The sequence below is a fragment of the Amphibalanus amphitrite genome, unplaced genomic scaffold, assembly GCF_019059575.1.
Source record: "Amphibalanus amphitrite isolate SeventyFive unplaced genomic scaffold, NRLGWU_Aamphi_draft 001510F_arrow, whole genome shotgun sequence".
Classification (NCBI taxonomy): Eukaryota; Metazoa; Arthropoda; class Thecostraca; order Balanomorpha; family Balanidae; genus Amphibalanus; species Amphibalanus amphitrite.
Window position 1 is genome coordinate 114,364 of NW_024883003.1, and position 26,411 is coordinate 140,774.

The 26,411-nt window shown below is 53.9% G+C and overlaps 1 protein-coding gene across 1 annotated transcript; it reads right to left on the reverse strand.

The window, feature by feature from the left end:
* Positions 1-768: 768 nt before the first annotated feature.
* Positions 769-26,075, reverse strand: LOC122373526 (homeobox protein B-H1-like). The gene is made up of 3 exons (XM_043351665.1): positions 25,654-26,075; positions 12,202-12,421; positions 769-1,701 (listed from the first exon to the last, which is right to left on the reverse strand). Exons 1-3 carry the CDS (start codon positions 25,991-25,993, stop codon positions 1,326-1,328), a joined length of 936 nt encoding a protein of 311 aa, XP_043207600.1. The 5' UTR covers positions 25,994-26,075; the 3' UTR covers positions 769-1,325.
* Between the last annotated feature and the right edge of the window lie 336 nt (positions 26,076-26,411).

Below are 26,411 nucleotides of genomic sequence, written 5' to 3' on the forward strand. Positions count from 1 at the left end.
CCCTCTCCCAAGATTCCACTACATATACATATGTATGCGGACTATTTGCCTGAAATAATACGTACTATCAATTAATGATACCGTTCTATTTGTTTATAACAAATTGTAAAATGCTTGTAGGTTTATAGTCGCTGTGTCGAGTTTGCTCAGTCCAAACTTTGAATCCTTATTGCTATTGGGCTCTCAATTTTCAATTATGTCAGGTGGTCTGCCGGGAATCTCACTGCTAAGCGTGAGAATCCCCCGTGAGGAACAGCCAAAAGAAAAGTAAAGCTGGATGACTTGCGAAACTGGCAACTGGCAATTGGGATTGATTTGATTCACAGCGAATAAAAGCTTTTCGTCTTTCGCCTGAGGTTCTGGTTTCGATATCTTGTTAGCATACTTCAGGCCAAGCGCCTTCGATTGCTGCAGAATGCCACCGATACCTATCTGCCTGTCCTAGAAGAATAAAACGGCCGTAGTATTGAAAAGGAGCAGAGGAAGAGAGCGTCGGTGCCACTGCTTATGGCTGGAAACGATCTGGTGCTTGAATGCTCCTCCTCATTGTGTAACGATGTCCCTCGTTTTAAGTCGATCTGTCATTTTCAATTGCCGATGAACTACTCCTTGAATTGACGAGTACCGCAAGAGTGGCACTTCTGGTTTACCAATTACCAACCAATGGTCCCTATCTTCGAGCCTCCACATTTCACTTCAAGTCACTGTGGGGCACAGTCTAGATCGCTCCCTACCCCTGTTGATCGCCTGCACTCCACACGCGTACGGTCAAATGTATCAGGTTTATTTGACTATTCGTGCACGCCACCGAGGGCCACACTGACGAATAAAAACGTATCTGCAAAGAATCACTGCAACTGTATCTGCAGATAGCATCTGCATAACGCACTTTCACGCACACAGACACCCACCCACGTACCCACACAAACACACACAACACCCACACATACACATCACGCACACGAAAGCCACATCGCACACAGCCGCGCGCACTGAACAGCATCAACAAGGAATCTGCGCTCTGTATACAGGATTTAAATAATTTACAACGCGCACTTTTGGTCAAACAAAATGGGACACTGCAGGGCCCTAATCACAGGTGGCGCACTCCATAAACTTGATATCAACATATCGTACATGGGACACTTGTACACTCGGCATCACGTCGCTGCTCGAGCCGCGCTGCTCGTGAAGCCAGAGGCTGGCGTCGGTCGGCAGCGGCGGCGGCGTCTGTGGCGGGGCGCTGCCTTGTGACGCCGGGCTGGACGGCGCGCCCGGCGCGGCGCCCGCCCGGCGCCCTTTGAGCGGGTGGGAGCGGGCCGGTCTCACACGCGACTGGTGCTCGGCGGCCGGCTGTAGTAGGAGGCCAGCGCGGCAGAGGCCGAGAGGGCCGCGGCCGGCGGCGCCAGCGACGACGGCGTGCTGACGGCGGCGGCGGCGGCGGCGGCGGCAGCGGCGCCCAGGCCCAGACCGGGCGGGAACACACGGTACGCCAGCGGCTTCTGGATGGCGGCCAGCTGGCTGTAGTAGGCGGCCGTGGTGAGCGGCGGCACGGCCGGCACGCCGTGCGCCGGCAGGCCGGGCACGGCCGGGTACGGCCACGGCACGCCCGAGCCGCCGTATATCCGCTGCAGGGCCGCCACGTTACCGGCCTCTGCCAGCAGCTCCATGCCGACGGCCGTCTGACGCTTCCACTTGGTCCTGCCGGAGGAGAAGAGGGCGGGGCGGTGAGTGGGTGCCGGCCTCACAGACCCGGGAGCTCGAGCCGACCAGACAGACAGCTAGCTGCACACTTCCAACATCCCACAATCGTAAGTCACCGAACTCCAGACTGTGTTCCGCACGACAGCAGACATACGCTTTAGACCCTTCTCCGCACGTCGCCAAAGAAACGTGAAGCTAATCCGCACATCACCAGACAAACTCCAAGCCATGTTTCGCACGTCACCGGACAAGCGTCAGGCTATTCTCCGCACGTCACCAGACAAACTCCAAGCGGTGTTCCGCACGTCATCAGACAAGCTCAAAGTGGTGTTCCGCACGTCCTCAGACATAGTGCAGGTCAATCCGCACATCCAACCACAAACGTTATGTCGCGTTCCGCATGTCATCAAGCATACATCAGGCCGTGTCCTGCACGTCACAAGATGTACGTCAGGTCAATCCGCACATCAGCAGACATACATCAGGCTGTGTTCCGCACGTCAGCAAACATACGTCAGGCGGTCCGTGGGAGCGCGTCGTGCCGCCGCCGCCACCTCCTCGGCCGAGCCCGATTAGCCGAGCGAGTGCAGCCGCGGCGCAATAACGTTTAAACCCCGCGGTTGCAGCCAGTTATTATTGAAAGATTTATGTAATTGCCACAGCATATAAATCATGATAAGTGGTGGCGAGGCCTGATAAACTTTACATATTACATCCGCTTGCAATTTAAATCGTCACATGAGCGTTAGTGCAGCGGGTCGCGCGGGCCGGCCGGCACGGAAGGTGGCCGCCGCGCCGCCGCCGCTCGGCCACGGCGGCTGCTAGACGGCAGCGGCGGGCAATTTGGAGCGACAACACTGAACGCCGCGGCATGAGAAGCCGCCGAGAGACACAAGACGAGAAATCACAGACAGCGAAACACAGCCGAGAAGCACAATGACAGCGACAGGGCCTCGGCTAACATGTTAACTGGTGGGCCAAATGGCCCACCAGTGACCCGAAATGGCCCACCAGCCTCAACGATTTGGCCCACCAGTAATTTTCCGAAAAATCTAAGTTTTCACATTTTTCACATTTCAAATTGAATAGCAGATCTTATCGTACATTTTCAGGCTGTAAAGTACCCATCGGTGAAACATATTCTTGTGAAAAAAACTTCAACCTATTGTTTGCAATATCCTCTTGGGGTAAAAAGTGAACTATAGTGGACTAAGTGGACTAAGCCTCGGTCACACTTCACCGGATTGGACCAATGGACGAGAAACGGACGGCGTCCGGATGGCGTCCGGTGATGTCCGGGGGATGTCCTTTCGTTTCCGTTGGACGTCCGTTTCTCATCCGTTCATATCCGTTCCATGTCCGGTGGTGTCCGGTGTGCTCAACCGGACACCACCGGACGTGGAACGTATATTAACGGATGACAAACGGACGTCCAACGGAAACAAACGGACATCACCGGACGCTGACAGTTCTCGTCCGTTTCTCGTCCGTTGGTCCAATCCGGTGAAGTGTGACCAAGCTTTAAATTTTATGCAATAATCGCGAAAGACGTCTGCCTCTGTCAATTACAGATAGTGTCGGCGGCTTCCAGCCGATCGAGGTCTGCAAGAGTTCTTGCAAGCTTTCCGATCGATGGAGTGGTTGCAGTCACATAAGCATCTGCCGCAGCCCAGTCGGTTACAAGAAAAACTACGAATAAAGAACAGACCAGTTCAGACGGTCGGGGATAAGCCTGCGAGCGATCTCAGACGGCTCGCCGATAGACACGATATAAGCCAGAGTCAAACTAGAGGTAGTGTCGGCGACTTCCAGCCGATTGAAGTCTGCAAGCGATATTATGCGTCTTCACCACCGGTATGATGCTTGCAGTCACACATCTGACCAGTTGGACGAATTTCGAACCGTTCACAGTCAGCGTTCCAAAAATTTATCTGAAGAAAAAATTTGGGCTGAAGATGACACTCAAGAATAAGAAGGATAATTTTCCACTCTCACATTTTGGGTGGCTCGAATTTTCCACTCAGACACCCAAGAGAAATCTGAAGTTTGGGACACTGTTCACCAGAAGTGAACGTGTTGATAACTAAGTTTTTTTTTAAAGAAAATATCAGGGTTGCACAGTGCGCTTGGGCTTTTGAGTCAATTATTTTCCATGCGACACCAATAGGCTTAATGATCATTTTCAGAGATGTTGGGGTTGCTGCTACAACCCCCTTTTGGGGGTTCCTGCTACAACCCACTTTATATATAAAGTTGCACTCGTGCTGTTCACAATTCCTCCCGATCCACCCAACAACGCCCGATCCCGTCCGACCGCTTCCGAATTAGAGGTGGCAAAAGATGAAAATTTTGGGAACCAGACTCGAACCAGACCCGGCTGGACATTTCTGGAACCAGTCAGACCCGGCCTTAGTTGGAATCGGAACCAGTTGGACCCGGTTCTCCAAAAGTCGATTAATATTTAATAGGTTCACTCTTAATACTTAATATCAGGCTCAAATATAACAAAGTTTCACATCATGTTCACTGTATTTTTCAACAACCTCCTTCATCTCTCATCATCTCTCGTTATTTCCCTTCATTTTTCACATGCCGTGCACGCGGCCTACATATCGTCCGTCTCCGAATATATTCAACTCACTACAGTACCCCCACGTGACTGAGGTTCCGCCCCGTAACCATACATTTTCAACTTAAAGGTTCTGCCTCTAACTACAACACCACACGGCACACACATTTCCAGTATGGTACACAATACGCTTGGCCATGTCTACACAAACCATAGTCCAGTTGATGCACCTTTCATATGCAAAATAAACACCTTTTCTATAAACATACACTTAACTAAAACATACACTTTAAAACAGGACAGTTTGCTATGATTCCCATGTTTCATACCTCACTGGCGGTCGAACCGCCCGACCTGACCGCGTTTCCACCACCCCTGGAGAAGACGGCCCACTTCTGCCCAGAGGAATCAGAGGCATTGTACGGCCTGGAGAGCTAGCTCCCTGTGGTAGAGGTGCACCGTTCCCTGACTGGGAAGCCCGACTGGAGCAGGTGGAATGGAGGGGAGCTTGAGGTTCTGGTTGATCCCGCTGATTGACCGGAGGCCTACTGCGTCGCCATATGCGGGTGGGATGGCCCTGTGTAGGCATATGTGAACTAGTCAGATTTGAATGACAGGGTTTGAGACGGTTGTGATGGACTGTGGTTTCCATGGTTTCACCCTCACGCGCTATGGTATAGGTCCAATTGCGGCGTTTGGCTACGATACGGTAAGGTCCTGACCACTGAGAGGACAGCTTTTTCGACTCTCCACCTTTCACGGCGTTTTGTTTCAACCAGACCCGATCTCCTGGCTCGTAGATGTGTTCGACGATGCGCTCGTCATGCCGAAGTTTGTTTTTGTTGTGAGAGCTCACACTGGTTGTGAGCAGCTGTTGGTCTGAGCGATTTAGGGTGCGCTGCAGACCTGCGAGATACTGAAGTGTATCCCTGGGCACCCTCCCAGCCGAGCTGCTGGCGGCGTCCGAGACCTTACTGTACCGTAGCGCGGTCGGCAGCGGAGCTGGCCGGCCGAAGACGCATTCATAAGGCGACAAGCCTGTAGCCGTACTCGTGTTGACGTTGGAGGCCAGAACGGCGGCACTCAGGTACCGCGGCCACTTACGCTGCTCTTCTCTGGTGAGTTTGGCCACAGTGTCCATCAGGAACCGGTGGCTGCGCTCACAGTAGGCGTTCCCCTGCGGGTGGTACGCTGTCGTGGTACTTTGTGTTATGCCCATCTTTTCGTAGAACAACTGAGCTACGTGACCCACCAGGTTTTTACCTTGGTCTGAATGCACTGACTTGGGCACACCAAAACGTCCCACGACATGGTCCATCAGCCCTTCTACTATTTCAGGCGCCTCTTGTGTTTTCAGTGGCCATGCCCAAACAAAACGAGTAAAGGCATCAATACATGTCAAGATATACTTATATCCATCTGGCTCACTAGCGGGTAGACCAGCGATAATGTCAATGTCCAGTCTGTCCATAAATTGTGTGGCCTGCAGAGAGCCGAGAGGAGCCTTTGGCGGGTGAGGAGGGTCCATGCGACGGGCACAGTCCTCGCATTGCTGACAGAATGCCTTTACATCCGCCTGCATCCCTGGCCAGTAAAACTGGCGCCTCAGTGAACTCTCCAGCTTGGCAGCCCCCTGATGTCCGCCCCCCAATCCACGGTGGTGGGATTCCATCAGCCCTCGCCGCAGGTGCTGTGGCACAACAATCTGTAAACACGAGGGAGCGCCTCTGTAGGGTTGTGCCCGTCTGTACAGTACAGATTGGTCGCCTTTGAGTACGAGGCGTTTCCACTCGCGCATAAGCTGCAGTGCGTGCTGAGTATGTACACTTTCGGTTTTTGGTTTTATGTGACGGTTTTTCCACACCATGATTTCACGTATACCTTCATCCACTACCTGTTCTTTGTGAAACTCGGCCATAGTGACTGGGACAATGGTGGAGTGCGTGACTGCGGCTGTCAAAACAGCCGGCGTTTCAGCTACATTTGACGGACTCGGGACCTGATCAGAACACTGACTGTCATGGTCATTTTTCGGGAGCATTTCGGTATCACCCGGTGTGCTTATACTGCTTCGATCGGCCGCTCCAGGCCTCGGCGGGCTGATCGTCAACTGGTCATTGCGGTTGGGCACACTCGATGCCTGAGACCCAAGATTGTGTTGCCCGAGTGTGAGTGGACACTGCGGTTGCTGTTCCAGCGCTACTGTGACCCTTGGACTGACCTGGATCTCGTCGGCCCAGTCAACCCGCGACTCTGAAACGACCGGGGCAGCTTGCGACTGAGGGTCCAGCAGCTGACTGTCAGGAGGAGTAGGTTTGCCCTGAATATCTGGCACCGGAAGGCAGACCCAGCGATACGCTGCTCCTGCTCAGTCATGGGGTGAGGATATCTCGACAGCGCATCGGCATTATTGTGGAGAGCACCTCGGCGGTGTATGATATCAAACTCCATTTCGGACAGTTGCAGCAGCCACCGAGCCAGCTGACCAGTGGGATCTTTCATGTTGAAGAGCCATTGCAGGGCCGAATGGTCGGTACGCAGTAGAAACCGACGGCCCAGCAGATACTGCTTGAAGTGCGTAGTGGCCCAAACGATCGCGAGCAGCTCACGTTTTGTGACACTGTACTGCCGCTCGGATTTGGTCAGCACCCGGCTGGCGAATGCGATCACCCTGTCGCCCTGCATCAGACAGCCTCCGACGGCCGTTCCACTGGCGTCCACATCCAGAACGAACGGGGGCGCCTCCTCACTAAACACCGGTAGTGCCAGGACCGGCGGCGAGCTCAGTGCCTCTTTAAGACTGTTGAAAGCCGTCTGTTCCTCGGGACCCCAGCGGAAGGGACGGTGTTTTTCTGTGAGTTTAGTGAGTGGCTTAGATAGCTCCGCATACCCACGGATGTGGCGGCGTAAGTACCCGCACAATCCAAGAAAAACTCTAACCTGTTTGGCGTTAGTCGGGGCGGGCCACTCCTGTATGAGCTTGACCTTCTCCTCGTCACACTGTACCCCTGATGCGCTGACCTTGAATCCTAGGAAGCTTACCTCCGTCCGGCATAGCTGTAGCTTTTTCAGGGACACAGTTAAGCCAGACCTTTTCAGGGCTGACAGAACTTTGTCCAGGTTGGTTTGCATCTCCTCCAGCGTTTTGGCGGGCACCATCACGTCATCAAAATATTGAATGACCGTTTCCGGAGGAACATCAGCCAGCACCAATCTCAGTGCCCGGTTGAAAGAATGGGGTATCCCTTGAATTCCATAGGGGGCTGTCGTGTATCGGAACAGGCCAAATTCGGTTGCGACAGTGGTTTTGACTTTGTCATGCTCAGCTACTGGGAGCTGGTGGTAGGCGCTTTTCAGATCAAGTGAGGTGAAATACATCGCCCCACTGAGCCTCTGCAGACAGGTGTCCATTCTGGGAATGACCTGGACGGAGGGAGTTGTGATTTTGTTCAGGCGACGGAAATCTCCACAGATCCTGATCTGACCCCCATTTGGCCGTTTGACTAGCACTAGGGGAGAGGCCCACTCAGAGTCGGCTACTGGCTCAAGTACCCCCTTTGCCACTAAGTCCGCTAGCTGGGATTTGACCTCACCAGACAGGTGAGCTGGCACGGGTCGGGGTCCCTGGAAAATGGGTCGATTGTCTCCAGTCGGGATGGTGTGCTCTGCCACGTGTGTGCGGCCCAGGCCGGTGAACACTTCTCGGTGCTTTACAAGGAGAGCCAAAAACTGTGAGCGTGAGGGCTCCTCCAGGTGCGCTACGGCGCGGTCAGGGCAAAATTCGGTATCTGCGTCCGCTGCATCGCTGAAAGCGGACTCATCCACGGTTTCGAAATCTGCTATTTTTGTCCCTTGGTAGATCGTGACGGGAGTTTCGGATGGGTTACTGAGCCTGACCGGCACAGTATCTTCTGAAACGGTGACTGCTAGGCGAGCCACACATAGATCTGCTTTGTTTTCAAACTCTGAATCACCCTCGATTATGCCCATTAAACTCCTGTCACTATCTGGGCCCTCCCCACAGCACAGTGAATGTCCCGGCTCGCTGGATCGGCTACATCCAAACATATTCACATTGGCAGGCATGATGATTTCACTGCTGGCGGGAACGACGATAGTGCGAGCGATCGTCACGGTCCCCGTTCGACTCCACTGTTGTGTCGCGTCTCCCTGTCCCCTTTTACTTGTCATGTGCAGTTTCTCCCCAGACACCATCATCTCACCCTTGGAAATGTCAATCATGGCCCCCGAGGCTGTTAAAATATCCGCTCCTAGCAGACAGGGCTCGCACAAGTTGTCAGCTATATAGACGCATGCACGCTGTTTGAATGGCCCCAACTGAATTTGGACATAAGCGCGGCCTACTATCCCCGTGCATTGTTCGTTGTTAGCCAGTTTTACTGGCCGACCAACAGGCAGGAGGGGCAAATCAGCGGCTAGAATGTCGCGACGAACCACGGTATGATCGGCCCCCGTATCACACAAGGAGACGATGTCTTGATCATTGATGATCAGCGGTACATACCGGCCTGGGGTAGTCGTCCTTACTGCCGGATGTCCAGTCTGGCGGGCGCCCAGTGTTGCCGCTGCGTCTGCTGCAGTGTTGTCTGCAGCCCCGGCTCCTGCTGTGACTCGGGAGGGGACGGCTGTTGCAGTGGCATCCACGACTGCGATGTCGGCGTCTGCAGTGCTCCCGGCCCGTGCTGCGACTCGGGAGGCGGCGGCTGTTGCAGTGGTATCCACGGCCTCGCCGACTGCAACAGCGGATTCTGCTGGTGCTGTGTTGGTGTCGTCAGTTGGTCCTCTCCGGTCCACGTCAGAGGGGCCACGGTACTGCCGTTGAAGACAGTCTGCCTCGGGCCCCGTGGGGCAGACTGACGACCGTTTCCCCAGCTTCTCCCTGGAACCGATCCGCGTCCACGCGACTGCCGAGGCCTTCCCCGACACACGGTGCTGAGGTGTCCCCGTTTTTCGCACTGACCACATATGTCGTTTTGAAATGGACAGGTGCTTCGGACGTGATCGGGCAGACCACAGACATAGCAGGCTCTGGAAGGTGCCGTAGGTTGCGGCTGCGTCGGTTGATGGGCGGTGGAAGTGCTGCTCTGGGCCCTGTTCAGGCCCGCGGGTGGGAGCCGGACAGTGGCATCGGCTCGCTCAAAGGCCCGGATGCGCTCCACCGCGGTGTCTAGCTGGTCCACTCCTGCCCTGATGAGGTCTCGCTGGTACTCGGCAGGTAAAAGCTTCTGAAGGTGGATCCAGGTCATCTGATCTCTGTGAACCTTGTCCGTGATAGTTGGGTACGCCAGCTGGATGAGGTCTCCGATGGACAGCAGGGTTTGTCCGACATTGCCGTTGTAGCACACGGAGTCCAGCTGTCGGATGGCAATGATCGGATCCGGCGTCCCACCTAGCAGCTTCACGACGGCTGCAGACACAGTTTCGAGTGTTGCTGTGGGTGACTCGGAACATATCTGTCTGACGCAGTTCTTGATGTCACCGGACACAAAGAAACGCAGGTTGGCGACCAGCTTATCTGAGTTCCATTTCTTTAGTTGGCCGTAGATGCAGTAATCTTCTAGCCACAATTTCCAATCATTCACTGTACCCACACTGAACCGTTCAATTGTCAGATGGTCCGCCATACTGACAAGCACACACCGCTGCCACCACTTTAATAGGTTCACTCTTAATACTTAATATCAGGCTCAAATATAACAAAGTTTCACATCATGTTCACTGTATTTTTCAACAACCTCCTTCATCTCTCATCATCTCTCGTTATTTCCCTTCATTTTTCACATGCCGTGCACGCGGCCTACATATCGTCCGTCTCCGAATATATTCAACTCACTACAAATACAAACTACTTGTAGGTATCATTAGTTGCATCATGTAAAACAGCCTATTTCCCACTCATGAGCTACTGTGTGCCAAGAAATATTCACTTCATTCACTTCATATTTTGCAATAATGTGTAGTGTGCAAGATGTACAGTTTATGGTAGGACCCGGTTGGACTCGTCAGAAAATTTCCAGGAACCGGTCTGGACCCATATGGGTCCAGACTGGTTCTTTGGACCGGGTCCTCGGGTCCACATTTTGCCACCTCTTCCGAATCTTCGACTAGTCGGCGAGCGATCCACTCACGGCCGAAGTTATCGTCCAAAGTTTTATAATCTGCGTCAATATTGTGTGCATACTTGTGCCACGGAATATATAGTCTACGACATGTCGATATGTACTACGATATGTCGTAGACTAAATATTCCGTGCTTGTCGATTTTATGTGCACCGCGGGACTAGCACCACTGAGAGGGTTGTGGGTCCCTACTCTCTCCTCTCTCTCTCTCTCTCTCTCTCTCTCTCTCTCTCTCTCTCTCTCTCTCTCTCTCTCTCTCTCTCTCTCTCTCTGAAGAGTCGGGGGGGGGGGGGTCGAGCCCCGTTTTTTTACATTTTTTAATGCCATCCTGACGTTTTTTTGCAGAATGAAGTGGCCGAAATCTGGGGAGAAATCGAAAATTGGGGGGGGGGGGCTATGGCTGCGAAGGTCAGTCCATGTCACTGCCCAAGTGGCCCACCAGTCAAAATTCCTTAGCCGAGGCCCTGGACAGCGAGACACAACCGAGACAGGAAGACACGGACCGAGGCGAGAAGGGAGACTTGTCTTTCTGCAAGCTCATATTGAGGAACAAAGGAATGAAACCCACCTGCCTGAGAGGCAAGGGAACTCAATGCTGAATGTCAGCTTCATGAAGCTTTGTGCATTCAATGCGGCACAGAGATCACGTATAGCTGTGCCTTGGCTGTGTTGTTGCCATGCCAGTGGCCATGTCATGGTGGCAGCGTCTTTACCGGGTGCATACGAAGCACGCACAGGAAACAGTGGACTTTGTTGCGTAAATCGAGTAGCATGTACGACATGCCGTTCATGATGTATAGGTATCACGGACCAGGTGTTCCTTTGTGCCAGAGTTCTTCGCACCAGCGCGGTAGGTGCCGACACATGTTCAGTGCCGCCAGGCGTCAAAGACAGATTCGGCGCACTTCACTGGCGCTCACTCGACCCAGCTCAAGGTTGACAGAACCTCAGGCGAGGCCACACTGGCTGAATTAAGGAAGCCGCATCCTTCGTCAACCAATTGTCCGGCCGGCTGAGTCGGTTCCCGCGGAGCGGCGCGCGACCGGCCCGCCGCCGACGCCGCCGCCGTCGGAGCGTGATGAATAGGGCCGGTACTCGGGCCGTCATTAGGTGCCGCCGCTGGACAGAGTCATTACACGGCTCCGGCGGTGCTGCTTTCCAGCGCGGCCACCCTTTCCGCTCCGATATCGTCCAGGCACTGATTACCGCTCCACATTGAATGCGACCGCGTACACCCAGTAAATGTGTAACTCGTGTCGCCAGGCGAAGTTGAACGTGTTAGGGAGTTTCGGAAAGGGTTATTAATCATTTCGAGGACGGAACGTTTAAAAGTTTCGGTCTGTAGAAAACTACCAGTGGGTGGGAGTGCCTGAACGACCGGGTCTTGGCTGCTCGCCTACTGTGGTGCCAAGCTGGCGGTGCAGGGAGCCAGGCCGATTAGGAACTAGTGACCTACAACGATTTCTACTTTAAACAATGTTGTCGCGGGGGTAACATCATAAACTTATTGAACCAACAGAAAAGCGGAACAGCCATCCCATCTGTTCATGCAAGCACACTGACAGTCACAGCACACCAATCACATCAAACATGTACTGCTCAAATTATGTACAGAATGTCTCTCACCATGCTGTCGGCTATGTTCTGATTTAAAATTGTCGAGGATTTCAAATTTGTCTATAATGTCTATTTATAAAAAAGGAATGTAGACTTTTCTAACAATTAGTTATTCTGAATGGTTGGTGTATTGACAAAGTTGTAAGAACAAACCCGATGGTTGCACTCACCTCCTGTTCTGATACCAGGTTTTGACCTGTGTGTCGGTCAGGTTCAGACTGGCAGCCATCTCCATCCTGTCCTGGACACTCAGGTACTTTTGCCGCTCAAAGTTCCGCTCCAAAGTCTGCAGCTGATGGTCGGAGAAGGCTGTCCTCGCCTTCCGCGACTTCTTCGACTTGAGCGTGCAGCCGTTCTGACCTTGTGACGTCGGCGATAAACCGTCTTTGTCTGTGAAAAATCAAACACTGTCGTTAAATGGGTGTGAGCATGTCGGTGAAGACATTACCAGTGAGCTCAGATTGTCTTCCCCGTCTCTGGGGGAAACAGAGGCAATGGTAGGCACGTGGTTTTGATTCCATCGTAGCGAAACGGCCCTGCCGACACGCTCTGGTGCCCAATACCAAAAAACAGCCGCTCGCCGGATATCATTCGTCTTTGGAGCCTTTGTTTTTACAAATACAGGCCCGGCGGCCACTCTCGGCCGGGAACGGTGTCGGCGCCATCCATCAGGCCGCCAGATGCCTAACTAAAGCATAAGTTAATTCGCTGAAAATACCATAATTACAGGTCATCAGCGCGCGTTCCGGCGGTGTCGCTTACCGGCCGGCGGGGGGCCGTTTCTGGTCCGGTGATGGGGCGCCGCGCCGCGCCGGCCGGCGTTCCCACCGGCGGCCCTGGGCCGACACCTGGCCGGCCGGCGCGGGGACGGTACAGCACAGCACACACACCGCCCCCGCGGCCTACACACGGTCAGGGCAGGTGACACCGGCCACACGGCCACTGCAGGGGACACTGCCCCCGCGGCACACACCCATTACGGCACTGTGGCCGCCTGAGCGAGCGCCGCACGCAGCCGACTCTGCTCAAAGGGCCGGCATTGTGCCGCCGGCCGGGGCCAATGATAATCCATTAGGTGATCGCGCCACACAAGCCGTGTGTTTGCATTAACTCAATCATGGCGCTGCCGGACAAAGGCGCCTCTGTAACGGGCTCCATTAGTTGAAACGTGGTGACGGCCTGGCGTGACGCGGAAAATTGCCCCCCTGGCCGACAGAGCACCGGCTCGGCTCGGACACGTGCGATTGACGCTGCCAAAGTCGCGCCCGGTCAACGCCCTCGAATTGGACGCAGACAGGTGGAGCGCGCCCGCGCCGTTCACGCTTAAACAAAGTTTTGATACGAGGCCGGTAAATTATTCAGGTGTCCGGAGCGGCAGCGGCGCGATGGCTGGACAGCCGACCGACGACCGCCGCGCCACCACTGCCGCCGCAGCGCCGCTAATCGCGCCACCGATTGCCCGGCCCTATAATTAAACCATGCCGCCATCGGCTCGGCTGGCACTAAATCCTAATTTGTATCGCATTCGCTAGTGTCGTGTCCAGTTGCACTTGGCAATGCCGCTCCGCATTAATTTTGCATAATGATACAGTTAAAAGGTGGAAATGTTGTTGTCGGAATTAGCCGTGTGCATAAATCGGCCTTTACGGCGGCGGCGGCGGCGGCGGCGCTGCGAGCTGGGCGGCGCGGCCGGCGGCCGCACCGCGGCCCCGGGCTACGGCCGGCGGTACGGCGGCGGCGGCAGAGGTACCGCCGACACCGCCCCTCTGCCCGGCCAGCCGACCGACACAACGCCATCACTCTCCACTGTCCAATCTTCTCTATTAATTGGTAAACGACGACAATAGGTCCGTGTGTGTCGAATGGCGGTGTCACGACCCCAATATGTATAGCCGGACCCGGCGGCTGCTGGCGGCGGCCTTTAGTGCCGCGACCATCCACCTCCAGGCCGCGACCATAGAGCGGGTACCGCGATTACCTACCTCTAAGAGCGGAGACCGGAGAGCGAGTGCCGTGAATAGTCAGGTATAGAAGAGAGGCGCTCGAGTACCGAGTTACGGTCGGTACTCGGGTGGCCAAAGCACTGCGCGAGCAAAAAGAAACCAGAGAAATGAACAAATTCCCAACCGGACGGACGCGGGGACTTATCCGGAGGGCTCGGATCACAGTCAGAAGAATCCCTGGAGTGTGAAAAGCGCGGTGTGAGAAGCGCATCCAGCCCGGCCGGCGCTGGGTATTGCGGCGTTGCGCGTTGAAGTCTCCCTCACTGGGAGGAGGGCTGTCCCGCAGTGCTTGGAGACTGCGCCGGCTACGCGTAGGACATAACACTAACACCATCCGAAGATTGGCGGCGGCCCGATTGGGATATTTGAGTCGGGAAATGCCGTCTTGAAACTGCTTGTACAGTTCTTAACGAAAACTTTTAGTTCAAGACTTCCAAGTGCTGCTCAAGTCATTGGATGTCAAGTTGGTGCTACTGCATATATCTGTAAGTAAAGACAAATCGGACTACTGCGAAGGGAAGTGGTAAATCAACAACAAAAAAAAGAAGAAGAAGAAGCAAACAACGTTTAGAAAACATATTAAACTTGATCAACTGTAAGTGCATATATCGAAGTTCATGAGGGAGCGTTAGCCTGGCGACCTCTCCTCACGCCCCTAGACCTCAAGGTTGACTACTCACCGATGGTCTTATTTAGCTGTGGCTAGTGAACAACAGTTCATATCAGACCTTTCTCATCGTCCGCGTTTCTATCAACCACGAAATGAGTCGATGCCTTTGTCGGCACTCAAACCGGATACACACTTTAAAATGTTTATGATGTAATGGAAGTATGAAATAGTAATCCACATCTTTCCACACTGCACAATGCTCCTTAAATAGCTGATAAAAGATGAACAGTGGGCATAATATTTTATGACATGAGCATTGGTTTGCGGCCTAGTGGTTTTTCTTTGTTTCTTTATACACACTGTTGCATCAATCTTCTGTTTTGCAGTGCACTAAACCCAAAGTCCGCTAATTTTGGAAGCGACTTGTGGTCGATCAATAACTAAGAACACCGTTTCCCGTCGTTGTTTTGTCAGCTCTCGTCGATGTGATGTCATCTCCTGCCTCCAACAGTTCGACGACGGTGGCTTGGGGCGGGGCGTCGTTCTTCAGGTTGGGCGCTCGTTGGGGCGCTCGTCAGGGCGCCGGTGATTGGGGGTGGGCGCCGGTTGGGCGCTCGATGGGGAGCCTGTTAGAGTGCCGGTGTCGGTGGTCTCCGGCCGTTCGCTGGAACGCCGATGGATACCGCTACCACAGTGTCCTGGACAGTGGACGGCTGCGGTTTGGATGTCAACACAGACAACCGGTCTCCGGTTAAGCCATTTTCTGTGGTTTCTTGACGACCCGGGATGACAATGTCAATTACTCTCTGTTAGGATGATTATCGGTGTACTAGCGACCAGGAGGTCTCATGTCGGCAAACTGAGCTTCATGTCGGCGGGAATAATTTTATCGCTTGGGGGAGGGGGCTGGTAGAAATATCATTAGTAAATATAAGCTGATATCAAGGGGCGTCGCCGACGGGGGGGTCGGGGGGGGGGGGGGGGGTCGTGACCCCCCCACTCTTGAAAACTGGGGGTGTCGACCCCCCACTTTTTGCGATGCTGAGTATGCTTTTTTAGTTTTTATGTCAGTGAAGCAGGCGTCAGCAACACTAACAAATACATCAGATTCAGAATCGCTTCAAGAGCTCCCTAAAGCCAATTAGCCAATTAGCTAAAGGTCAATAGCTGTGGGCGGGGAACACCAGCACAACAATGTTTTTAAGTAGCCACCATTCTAGTACCTTTTTATCCCTCAAAGGATTGGACGCGCCAAAACTGCCCCGAGCGTTCGTCTGATCGTTTAACCCTCGCCCGTAAACGGTGTTTTGCCACCTTCGCCCATGCAGGGGGGGTTGGTGCGACCCCCCCTGGCGTTTGAAAACGGAGCGTCGTAGAGCTTAGCGGAAAAGACCAACGGATTGCTCTCAACGAGATCTCGCGATTGATGGTATATTTTTTGATCCTAGGTCAACATTTGACCTACTTATGACCGGTCAAAGGTCAAATTTTCGGAAAAATCGAACTTTTTTCAGATTTCCGCGCCGATTGCGGCAAAACGGTAAGAGATATCGACTTGAAACCTTCACTATCGTGATCCTTGATCAATTCTCTATCGTTTGGTGTGTATTTCGATGTCATAACTCTAAAAATGATGCGTTGGGAGCATCGGAAGTCTGCAAGGTCATTTGTGCATTGGGTCACGTCAGGCGTGTGACGTCACTGACCTGACCCTGACCCAAAATGAACTACAAGAAACAACCGACGATGCCTGAAATGGATAGCAAATTCGAATTCAGGGCATCAAAATACCCCGAAAAGGCATACAAGTGCAAGAAGTCATTACAGGTCAACCGAGGTCACTGACCTGACCTTGACCTTTAGTAACCTTGAAAAGGTCAACGGACATTGTGCCAATGTCAAATCAGCCAGTTTTGATTCTAAAACAATCCATCAGTGTGTCAGGTCAGTCGGCATTTATACCAATGTGAAGCAATCTCCAATTTAGCGTAAATCTGGCCGGAGGTTGTTCCCTTTATGACGTCATAACTCCGTGACCTGACATGACCTTGACAAAAAAAATACCAAAAGTTGCGCAAAGGATGCCCCATAGGGTACTGAAAATTTGAGCAGGCTATCTGAAACGGTTCGGCGTGTAGCTAAGAAAAACCTCAGGGGGGGGGGGGTTGCACCAACCCCCCCCCCTACATGGGCGAGGGTTAAAAAAATGGTCGCAGTCGATTCGTCGGATCAGTACCTAACTACAAAACTACAAACTAGCCTCAGCCCCATGGCTACCGTCACAACTAGCTGTACAGTGCACACTGCACATGTAGGGGAAAGGGAGTCAGATGAAACCGTCTCGGGCTTTCGCAAAGAAGTCGCGCAAAAAGGAGCCGATTGCAACGGAACTTCCGGTGCGCTCGAGTTAATCACCTACTTAAAAATAATTCGATATCCCTGATTCAAATAAAGATTACCTTGGTTCACTTTTTCATAACTTGCTTTTAATTTAGTTATAGGATAGTTTTTGGAGCTGATTTTGAACTTAGCGCCCATCTGAACATTTAAGAAGTAGTGTTGCTTATACATATAACATGTTAGGAAGCAATCGGTGGTGGTCATCCACTATTAGGTACTGGTCGATCTGACCTGACCTGATCAACCCCAAATGCATGGAGTCATCGTCTTCGTTCAAAACTAAGATAACATTCGTAATCAGAACCTCGAAAAACCATCACAACTTACATTCGCGAAGTTCTAGCAGGTCCCGAGTTTCCCTACTTATGTATTGGCGATGACCTGAGTCCTGAGATGACCCGAAACCTTGTAAATGGGTATCATCGGCTTTCTCTCGTCACGGGCAGCATGCTCTTTTTTCCGCAAACCTCTAGATCGATCAGGGGTCGAAAGCATACCTCAGCGTTACTTAACCCGGCAGGCGGTGGGCCTACCAGCCACCTTCCGCGCGGTGGGGGGGGGGGGCACTTTTTTGCCCCCCCCCCGTATCTCCGAAACTACTGGACGGATCCGGAAAATTCAAACGGCGTTCGATAGCCCTGTCAAATTCGTTGAAGGAAACCAAATTTCATTGACCTTGGGGTCACCGATGACGTCACAGGTCAGGTCAAAGATAAAATGTTTCACCGTTCACGGGGCTTCTAGGGAAAGCGCTATAACACCGAGTAAAACGCATTTTGTCGAAAATCAGCGATAAGGCGTCAGTTGTCTAGTACATATGTTGCTATTAGAGGTCACTGGTCATACCAGGTCAGGTCACAGGTCAGGTCACCAAAGGTCACCAAGGGTCACCACATGAGCCCAACTTTACTAAGGTTATGCGATGCATGTTTTATGGCCAGTTTTTCATTTCCAACTCAATGGTGTTGGTAATAAGACCATCAGGTACGGTTTAGGTCACTTTCTGGTGGAGGTCAGGTCAAGGTCAGGTCAAAAAAGGTCAAATTTCAAAGTTGATATTTTTGCATAAAATGGGTATTGATTCGATGCAGCTCGTCACGGGGAGTCTAATGGTGGTCTTTGTTTTGCGCTACGAGGTCTAGAATTGCTAACAATTGAGTTTGAAAATTTGACGTCATCAATTTTGAACAGTTTTTTCGCTATAACTTGGCCAAAAAAAGAGGTATCGATCTCAAATTTGGTATGTGGATAGAAGGCGGTAAGGGCTATCACATATATTCCGGTTTTTTCGAAATTCAAAAAACTTTGTGGATTTTTGGCTATTATATTCAAAAAATCTATTTTTTGATTTTTGGGGGTCAAAATCCAAAAAATTCGAAAAACTGAAATAGCAGTTTTATAGCCCTTTTGATTTCACACCTTTTATGTTTGACACATTTTTCTGTATCTCTAAAGCTGTAGGCCTGACAGCTCTTCCCGCGAAACCTTTTTTTGGGTCGAAAATGGCAAAAATGACGTCACTCTGACGTCATTAGCGGCCAACCTATCATAGCCTTTTGAAAAATTTTTGGTCACCATGTGCGCTAGCTGCTCCCGGGAGGGTACTGAAAGTTTGGTGACGATCGGCGCAGCGGTTCTCGAGATATATCGAAAAAACTAAAGGGGGGGGGCAAAAAAATGCCCCCCCACCGCCTTGAGGGTTAAGTATACGCTATACGTTAGCGACTGGGAACCCACCAATAGAAGGGCTACAGTGAAGCAGAAAACATTCGATAGCTCTTTCAACGCTCTTTCGCTAGCTTCGCGTCAGATTTCATCTCAGGTCTATGTTTTGCCCATAGAAGGCAAACAGCTAACTGGACAGATTCTGCCGAAACATTTGCTTTGCAATAACTTTAGATTCCGTGAATTTGTATGGTATTTACATATGTTGTCTTGTCACCACCGTGTTTATCTCTTTGAGACGCGTCACATGAGTTAAAATTTGACCATTCAGAATTAACGTTAAAACGACCTCAGGTCAACGTTATGTCCTGATCGAAAAAGGACTTCCTGCTGCATATGAATGGATCCGTGTTGTTTAACTGAACAGTGAACACCTTCCAGGTGCTGTCATCGCTCTACCGCGTCTTCGTCAAAAGTTGTAGAAATAATGCTGGTGGCCATCGATGGACATTTCCACTAATGACCTTTCGAGTCATCACTCGCCATAAGTTGCACCCTGTCCCTGGCAATGATGAGCTGATTTGTCATGGCTCCAAAGATATTTTGCGTTTCTGACGAACTTTTTTAAAGCAGGAGGCATTCGTGCTTTTTCTAATTTCTCATTATTTTCTAATGATGAGGTCACGTATTTGACCTGCCTCCAGATCATAGATGTAAATCCTCAGAATCATGAATTGCTGACACGTATAACCCCATACATTAGGTATACAGTGTACCAAATTTCGAAGTTATGGGAGAAAAGCTTCAAGAATGGCGAGAGGGGAAAGTGTGATAGAGGTATACCGTACAACTGAACTTGACATGGCGACCTGACCTTAAGTGACCAGTGATAATTTTTACGCAAGTGATGTAGGTAGGTATACCTACCTAATAGGTTATACCAAATTTCGCGGCGCTGCGCGCCGATTTGTTACACGCGCACACACACATACGCACGCACAAAACTGGGAAGTGTGGCAAAAAAAAAACACCCCTACCCATCGGGTGAAGACTAGAAACCCGACCCCCCCCCCCCCCACTCAAAAATCCGTGGCGACGCCCCTGCTGATATCAGTTCGTGGCATAAGCCGATATGAGCCGATATAAAGTGTAAGGTTTTGTGAAATTGATGTAAGTTTAAAGTTGCATTCAAATCCATAGCTATTAAGCCTTCTAGTCGTTTATCGTCCGTTGTTTGCTGTCTTTTGTCCACTCAGTCAGTCTGAAGCTTTTTATACACTTCAGCCCTCTGTTGCGCTCAGCATTGTTCTCTTCGAGTTCGGTCTGACTCTGACCGCGGGACAGCCCGCCAGCAGTTTTGGATGGCAGCTTGCCCCAATTACCAACGTACCCGCCTCAAATTAATACTTGTAACTATGATATGTTTGACTCAGAGTTTATGCCACCTGAGTCGCCTTGCTCCGTATGTCGGCCCGTTTCGTATGCCGGCGCGCTCCGTACACCGTTCGCGGTATACTGTATGTCGCCTGGCTCCGTATGCTGGCGCGGTATACCGTATGCCGTCTGCAGTACCGTATGCCGGCGCGGTCCGTACGCCGTTGGCGGTATACCGTATGTCGCCTTGCTTCGTATCCTGTCCGCAGTATACCATCTGTCGCCTGGCTCCGTACGCCGTCCGCGGTATACCGTATGTCGCCTTGCTCCGTATGAAGGCCCGTTCCGTATGCCGTCCGCAGAGTATACCGTATGTCGCCTGGCTCCGTATGCTGGCGCGGTCGGTCGGCCGCGCGCCGTCGCCGGTCTGATTTATTGTGCCATTTGCGCGTCGGCCGATAATCGGGTGCGGTTGCAGCGGCGCGGCGCGAGCGGCGCGGCGAGCCACCGCATTAGGTGGCCGCGCGCGGCGGCAGCCGGCCGTCACGAGCGGCCGCCCCCGCCGCCGCCGCCGTCGTCTCAGTCGCCTCTGAGGCGACACGAGCGGCCGAGTCGGCAGCGCTGCCAGCAGTGCGGGGATGGTGACGCCGCGCCACCGGCATGGTGGAGATGGCAGCATCCACGAGCTGGGATGCTGCTGATGACCAAAGCACGCCGCCAGTTACACGCTTGCACCTATCCCTTCGCTCTTTGAGATTACCAGTGAGCCGCTAACCCGTTAGCCATTCGTCCAGGCTATAATTTTCATTTCCATTTGATATTCAAAGTACATGCCTTCTAATTACAACTAATTTGCCTCTATGCAGCCGTGCAGAGCGGCCGGTCCGCTGCGGCAGCTCGGCAGTAATTGAGCGCCACTCGCCACTGCACCTAATGCGCCGGACGCGCCCGTCTGCCCTCCTAAATAGGACTAATTAGGGGGAGAGACCAGTCATAAGCGATATATAAAATATCTGGTCGTTAATATGCTACTGGTGGCCGGTCGGCGCATGTGAGCGGCCCGCCAGCCGCCGGCTCGGCCCACCAATTACTCGGCGGCTACTTTGATCAGCCGCCCAGCCACCTTGGAGGTGTTAAATACGCCGGCCAGAGGCAGCGGGAGGCGGCCGGCCGCGGCGGCGAGAGGCGGCGGCGAACGGAGGGCGGCGGCGGCGGCAGGCGCGCGTCCAGCCGTCCGTAAAACAAGGGCAGGGCGGAGCGACCGCACGGCACATCCGGCCGACAGCGACACGCCGGAACAATTTCACGAGCGGCAACGCGACAAATTGAGCTCCTGCCCGTGGTCGGGTGGCGCCGGCGCGGTGGCAGGTGTCGGCCGGCCGGTCGGGCGCTGCGGCAGTGGGCCGGGCTGCGCCCACCGGGGCTGCCGTCGCCCGGGCTGCGTGGGCCGTGCAGCCACCAGCACCACTGTGCAGCAGCATGCTGACGCTTGTAATATGTGGTTAATGGAACACGTTTCCTGGCATTTTAAGCACTCAATCAAACCAAACAGAGAGCCAGATTATCCAACTTGTTTTTGATGATAAAAATGTCACCAGCTGAGCCATACCAGCAGCGTGCAGCGGAATTCAGTCGTCAGGATTCTCGACTCTGTCGTAACGCTCAGGGCGATGTGTCGTGTTAGTGCTGTTCAGTCCGGTGTGCCCTTCTCAAAGCCTAACTGTTGTAGCGTCCATACCACAGGGTGACTGTTATGCGTGCTGTGGCTGTCTAGTCTCACAAATGTCATGTCTCATGCTGTCGATTAGCGAAACCAGGTGTTATATTATGTGACCGCTGGGTTTAACGTCGGTAATGCGCAACGGTCCTTTTGCCTCTGAAGTAATTCCACACATTCTTTTGATAAATGTGGCGTCACTTTGCAAAACATCCGTCAAATGTTTGAGCCTTTAGAGTAGAGGCCATAAATATCGAATTAAAAGCTAACTGCTGCAATGAAGAGGATGCGGTGGCCGGTCTGCCTCAAGCTCTGTCGCATTCTCCTTCAAAACCAGTCCCTCTTGGCTCCGATTGCAGAAGGTAAAAAGTGAGGGGCGCGACATGCAGAGTGTTTGCCAACTGCAAAACTGGTCTTGGCGTATCTTTTCCACCACCATTAGTGTCCGAGTGCAAAATGGCCGACCATAATGCTTAAAAACAAACATCGAAAGATACTTTTCATTTGTGTGTCGAAACGTGAACTGCAGGAAAGCCGGTGAGCCGGGAGTATCGATAAAACGGGGCTGGTAGAAGAGCGCCAGCCGCCTGCAGTGTGCAGTGTGCAGGGCACACGAAAGAGCGCCGGAATCCCCCGCTGGCTCGAGCGTTCGGTTTGCGCTTTTTTCCTGGCGTTCCGTTTTCGCGATTACTTTGCAGGCATTAAGCACCACCCCGTATCGCTTTTTGTCATGATTAGACCCGGACCGGACGTCAGCCGCCCTTCCCCACCCCCGACACGACCACAGGCCCCTGAACCCGCTACCACCTGCCGGTCCCGACCGCGGGTACCGGGCGGTCAGCGGTGGCGACAGGCGGGCAGTTTACCAATGCTGAGCCGAGCAGCCGAGCGGCACCGAAGAAAGGGACAGGTGACTCTAACTCCGCTAATGAGGTGTCACTGACCGCCGCGCGGTGCTGCCCGCTCTCAAACACAGACCCCACCCCTCCCCCAGCGGCCGGGACCCCCAGTTCCGGACCACTGACAATCCTTTAATAGCCGGAAACTTTGATCAAAGGACCAGCGCATTTACCGATTTGCGGAGGCAAAGGGGCAGCAGCTGAGACCGATTGGCGCACGGCTGGCAAGTGGTGCCCCCTGCGGAGCGCATTGATTTATCGATTGGGCCGCGTGGCCACTGGGCTCCTCTCGCTCCGCCCCTGTTATTCATTGTTGCGCACACGTCGCCGATTTTACATTGTCCATTAATTACGGTGGGCGCCGGGGCGCACATTACCATGCGGGCACGTGTCGCCGATTTTCGCCGCGCGCCCGCGAGGTGCGGCAATTATTTCCACAAAGGCTGGACATGCGTCCCCTCTCGTCGGCGGGACGCAAACAGCGCCGGCCGCGTGCTCGAGCGGCGCGTCGCCGCCGGCCGACGCTGCTCTTTCGCCGGCCCGCTCTTACCGGCACGTGCCAGTTGTGTGAGCACCGGTGCCTCGCTGCCGGCTGCCGCGCTGCCATAGCAATGGCAAATTTCTCACGCGATTGGCGGCGCGGGTGCCTGATGGGGATGGCCGGGCATCCAGGGGTGTGGGGGAGGGGACGCACTGCCCCAGTCACCTCTGCAGGAAATTAGCCGCTCGCCGGAAATGAAAGAAACGGCCGTGCCTGACCGGGGTCCGCGGACGCCGGCACCTCCGGCTGGCCTGTCGTGCGGCAGGTTAGGGCATGGTTAGGGCACGATTAGCGTAACGGAAGTTAAACGCAGTCGGCCTGGCTGAGTCAACTGTGAACGGAGCCAGGTGCACCAGCCGCGGCTTTTTTCGCTCAGGTTCAGCTCTCAAATGCAGCTACTGCATGACTGTGACGGAAGCTTTCTACATATACCATGGTTCAATTGATACGGTGAAACATAGATAACTGCGATGCAAAAGAGGATGGTAAGCCATTGCACATGTCTTTCCACAATATTCTAGACAGAGCTTCCAACATCCGGCTGGTCTGTCTTACTCGTGTGCACTGTGCAAGGTCGTTCACTCAACTCTAAGCCCTAGAACAAAATGTGTCGCACCACCAAAGCAGCCACAGGACGGGACATTATTCGTATCGCTAGGGCAGTCCTCAGGCGCCTTGAGTTGCACCGTTTCATGAACCCATGACCGCCCCCCCCCCCCTCCACCCTCCACCCCAGTCTGACTACGGATGGCATGTCGCCCGCCACTCGGAGAGGGCCCCGGGTCGTTAACTGCAATTTCGCAGTCGTTGCACAGTGCGGGGGCAATTTGCGGAAATGGCTAAATGGACGGACACATTAGCCGGGGTAAACACAGTTGGCGACGGACGGCCCACATGGCTGACGCACCGGACGACCCCGGGGGGGGAGGGGGGGGGGGGGAGCGGGGCCGCTGTTACGACCCGGGCTGGAGGGGGACCACTATAGGTTCACAGTCGCAGTACGACAACGTCCCAGCAACGAAGGCATATGGCAGACTAGCCGTGGTGTGAATGACATTGATGTCATGACAAGTTATGGCAAAGCTAGCCAAATGTCCTAATGAGAGTCGTATGTTGCCGTCATCCTGTAGACAAATCAAGAGTCTGCAATGTGGACCGTCCCTTGCCACCAGCGCGAGCCCGCTCGCCCGCTCCACCGCCCGCGTGGACCACCCAGCCGAGCGCCGGCCGCCCGGTTATCCCACTTTGCAATCCAAATGGGCGTCGGACGCGGCCGCCAGGACCGGTGGGTATGTGACGGGACTGACGTATCGGAGCCGGACGGACGCCCATAAACGCTCCTCACACCCCGCCACTCGTCAACGGTCACCCGTCCAAGGGAGGCCAGGTGCTTTGGTTCAGTGATACAATCCAGCGTAGGACGCCTAGTGCCAAACGGACCCACCGGTGGTCGCATAGTGAGCGACAGGTCCGTGCATTAGACATGAAGTGTCCGGCAAGCGGTGGACGCCCAGTGTCCGATGGGCCCAAGCAGTGGACGTCCCGGCACCAGAAGACACGTGCAGGGGGCCCAAACAGTGAAGTCTGACGATAGTTGGGCCTATTTAGTGGACGCACAGCACCCGATGGGCTCAAGCGATGGACGCAAAGCTCCCGATGGGCCAAGCAGTGAGCGCATCCCACGGCACAAGCAGTGGACGCACATCGCCCGATGAGGCCAAGCAGTGGACGCCAGTTTCGTATGGGCTCAAGCAGTACCTAAATACACAGCGCCCAATAAAAGAAGTATTGGAGTCCCACTCTAGCGGCCCCGAGCAGCAATAGCAATGGGACGCGGTGGGGAAAGCGATAGGGAACGGTGCGATGGTGGGTGTGACACACTGGCAAAATTGACGAGCAGCCAGCAGGTGGGAGGCCAGTAGGACGACGGTGAAAACAGGGCGCCTGGGGCTATTTGACCAAGGTTCGTGAAATTCACACGTAGCATGTAGAAGGCCCACGAAGGGAGAGAAGGTCCAAATGTCACGTGATTAATATGCCCTCCGGCGCCCTGTTTTCACCGGCGTCCGGCCAGTATCAATCAGACATGCTGGAAGCAGTTCATAAGCTCATAAACATGGTTTTAATCTTAGATGAAAACACATTTTGCTTCACCGTATCACACTGAACATTGAACAACGGCTAAATGAGTAAGGGATAAGGGGGCTGAAGGCAATATCCAAAGTATTCAGGCCGCTTCCCCAAGACACATGCACGTAGCCAAGAGTAATTAAAAATCATTTATGACACCACTTTGTAAGAGGATTTAACGAGCAAGGAAACATCGGAACATGGAAACCTAACACGAAAAGGCAAACAAGGCACAAACACTGCCCCTGAGCCACCCCGCCCGCTCTGAGCCACCCCAGCTGACCTGTCGCCGCCGATGGCTTCAGTCGGTCGCCCTCGTCGGTACCGTCGCAGTCGCCGTCGCTGTCGTCGGCCGTCTCGGCGTCGGGCCCCGTTCGGACGGTGAGGTCGGTGGGCGACTCGGGCGGGCCGGGCGGCTCGGCGGGCGGGCCGGCCGCCAGCCGAGACCGCCGCTCGGGCTGCTCGTCGCGCCGCGTCAGGCTCAGGATGTCGGTGATCATGAAGCCGCCGGGTCGCGGCGGCGAGGCGGCGCCGGCCGGCCGCTGGCCGCCGGCTCGGCCGCCCTCCTCGGCGCGTTTGATCTCCACGGTCATGTCTGCCGGCTCCACAGTTTCCACAGTCATGCCCGTCGGGCGGGCGGGCGGCGGCGGCACGGTCGCGGCGGCGGTGACGGCGGCGCGCGCGACGCTCCGCACTGGCTCGGTCTGACTGGTTGCCGGCGCCGACAGGTGACGCCCGCGCGGCGCCCCGCTGGCCCCGCCCCGCGCACAGCGACAGCCAATCGGCAGCCGGCCAGCAATCGGTCGACCAATCGGAGCCGGCAGCCGTCGGCAGGGGGCGGTAACCTGGCGCCCAGCTAATTCTATTTAGATTTGAGGTAATTTGACGGGATCATTAGCACATGCATAATTGGGTTAATGACAGGAGGCAGCCACGAGGAGATTAAATGACATTTGATAGCTCCGCTTAACAGCTGAGCATTCGTCTCATCCCGTGTTAACTTCTGTCGAAACTCGAAGCCAACCGTAAGTGAAGATTGAT

Excerpts from the sequence above, each read along its gene's own strand:
- LOC122373526 (XM_043351665.1), bottom strand. The coding sequence starts at position 25,993 with ATGACTGTGGAAACTGTGGAGCCGGCAGACATGACCGTGGAGATCAAA. Across the intron at positions 12,422-25,653 it reads GAAGCCATCGGCGGCGACAG|ACAAAGACGGTTTATCGCCG; the intron begins GTCAGCTGGGGT and ends GATTTTTCACAG. Across the intron at positions 1,702-12,201 it reads ACCTGGTATCAGAACAGGAG|GACCAAGTGGAAGCGTCAGA; the intron begins GTGAGTGCAACC and ends CTCCTCCGGCAG.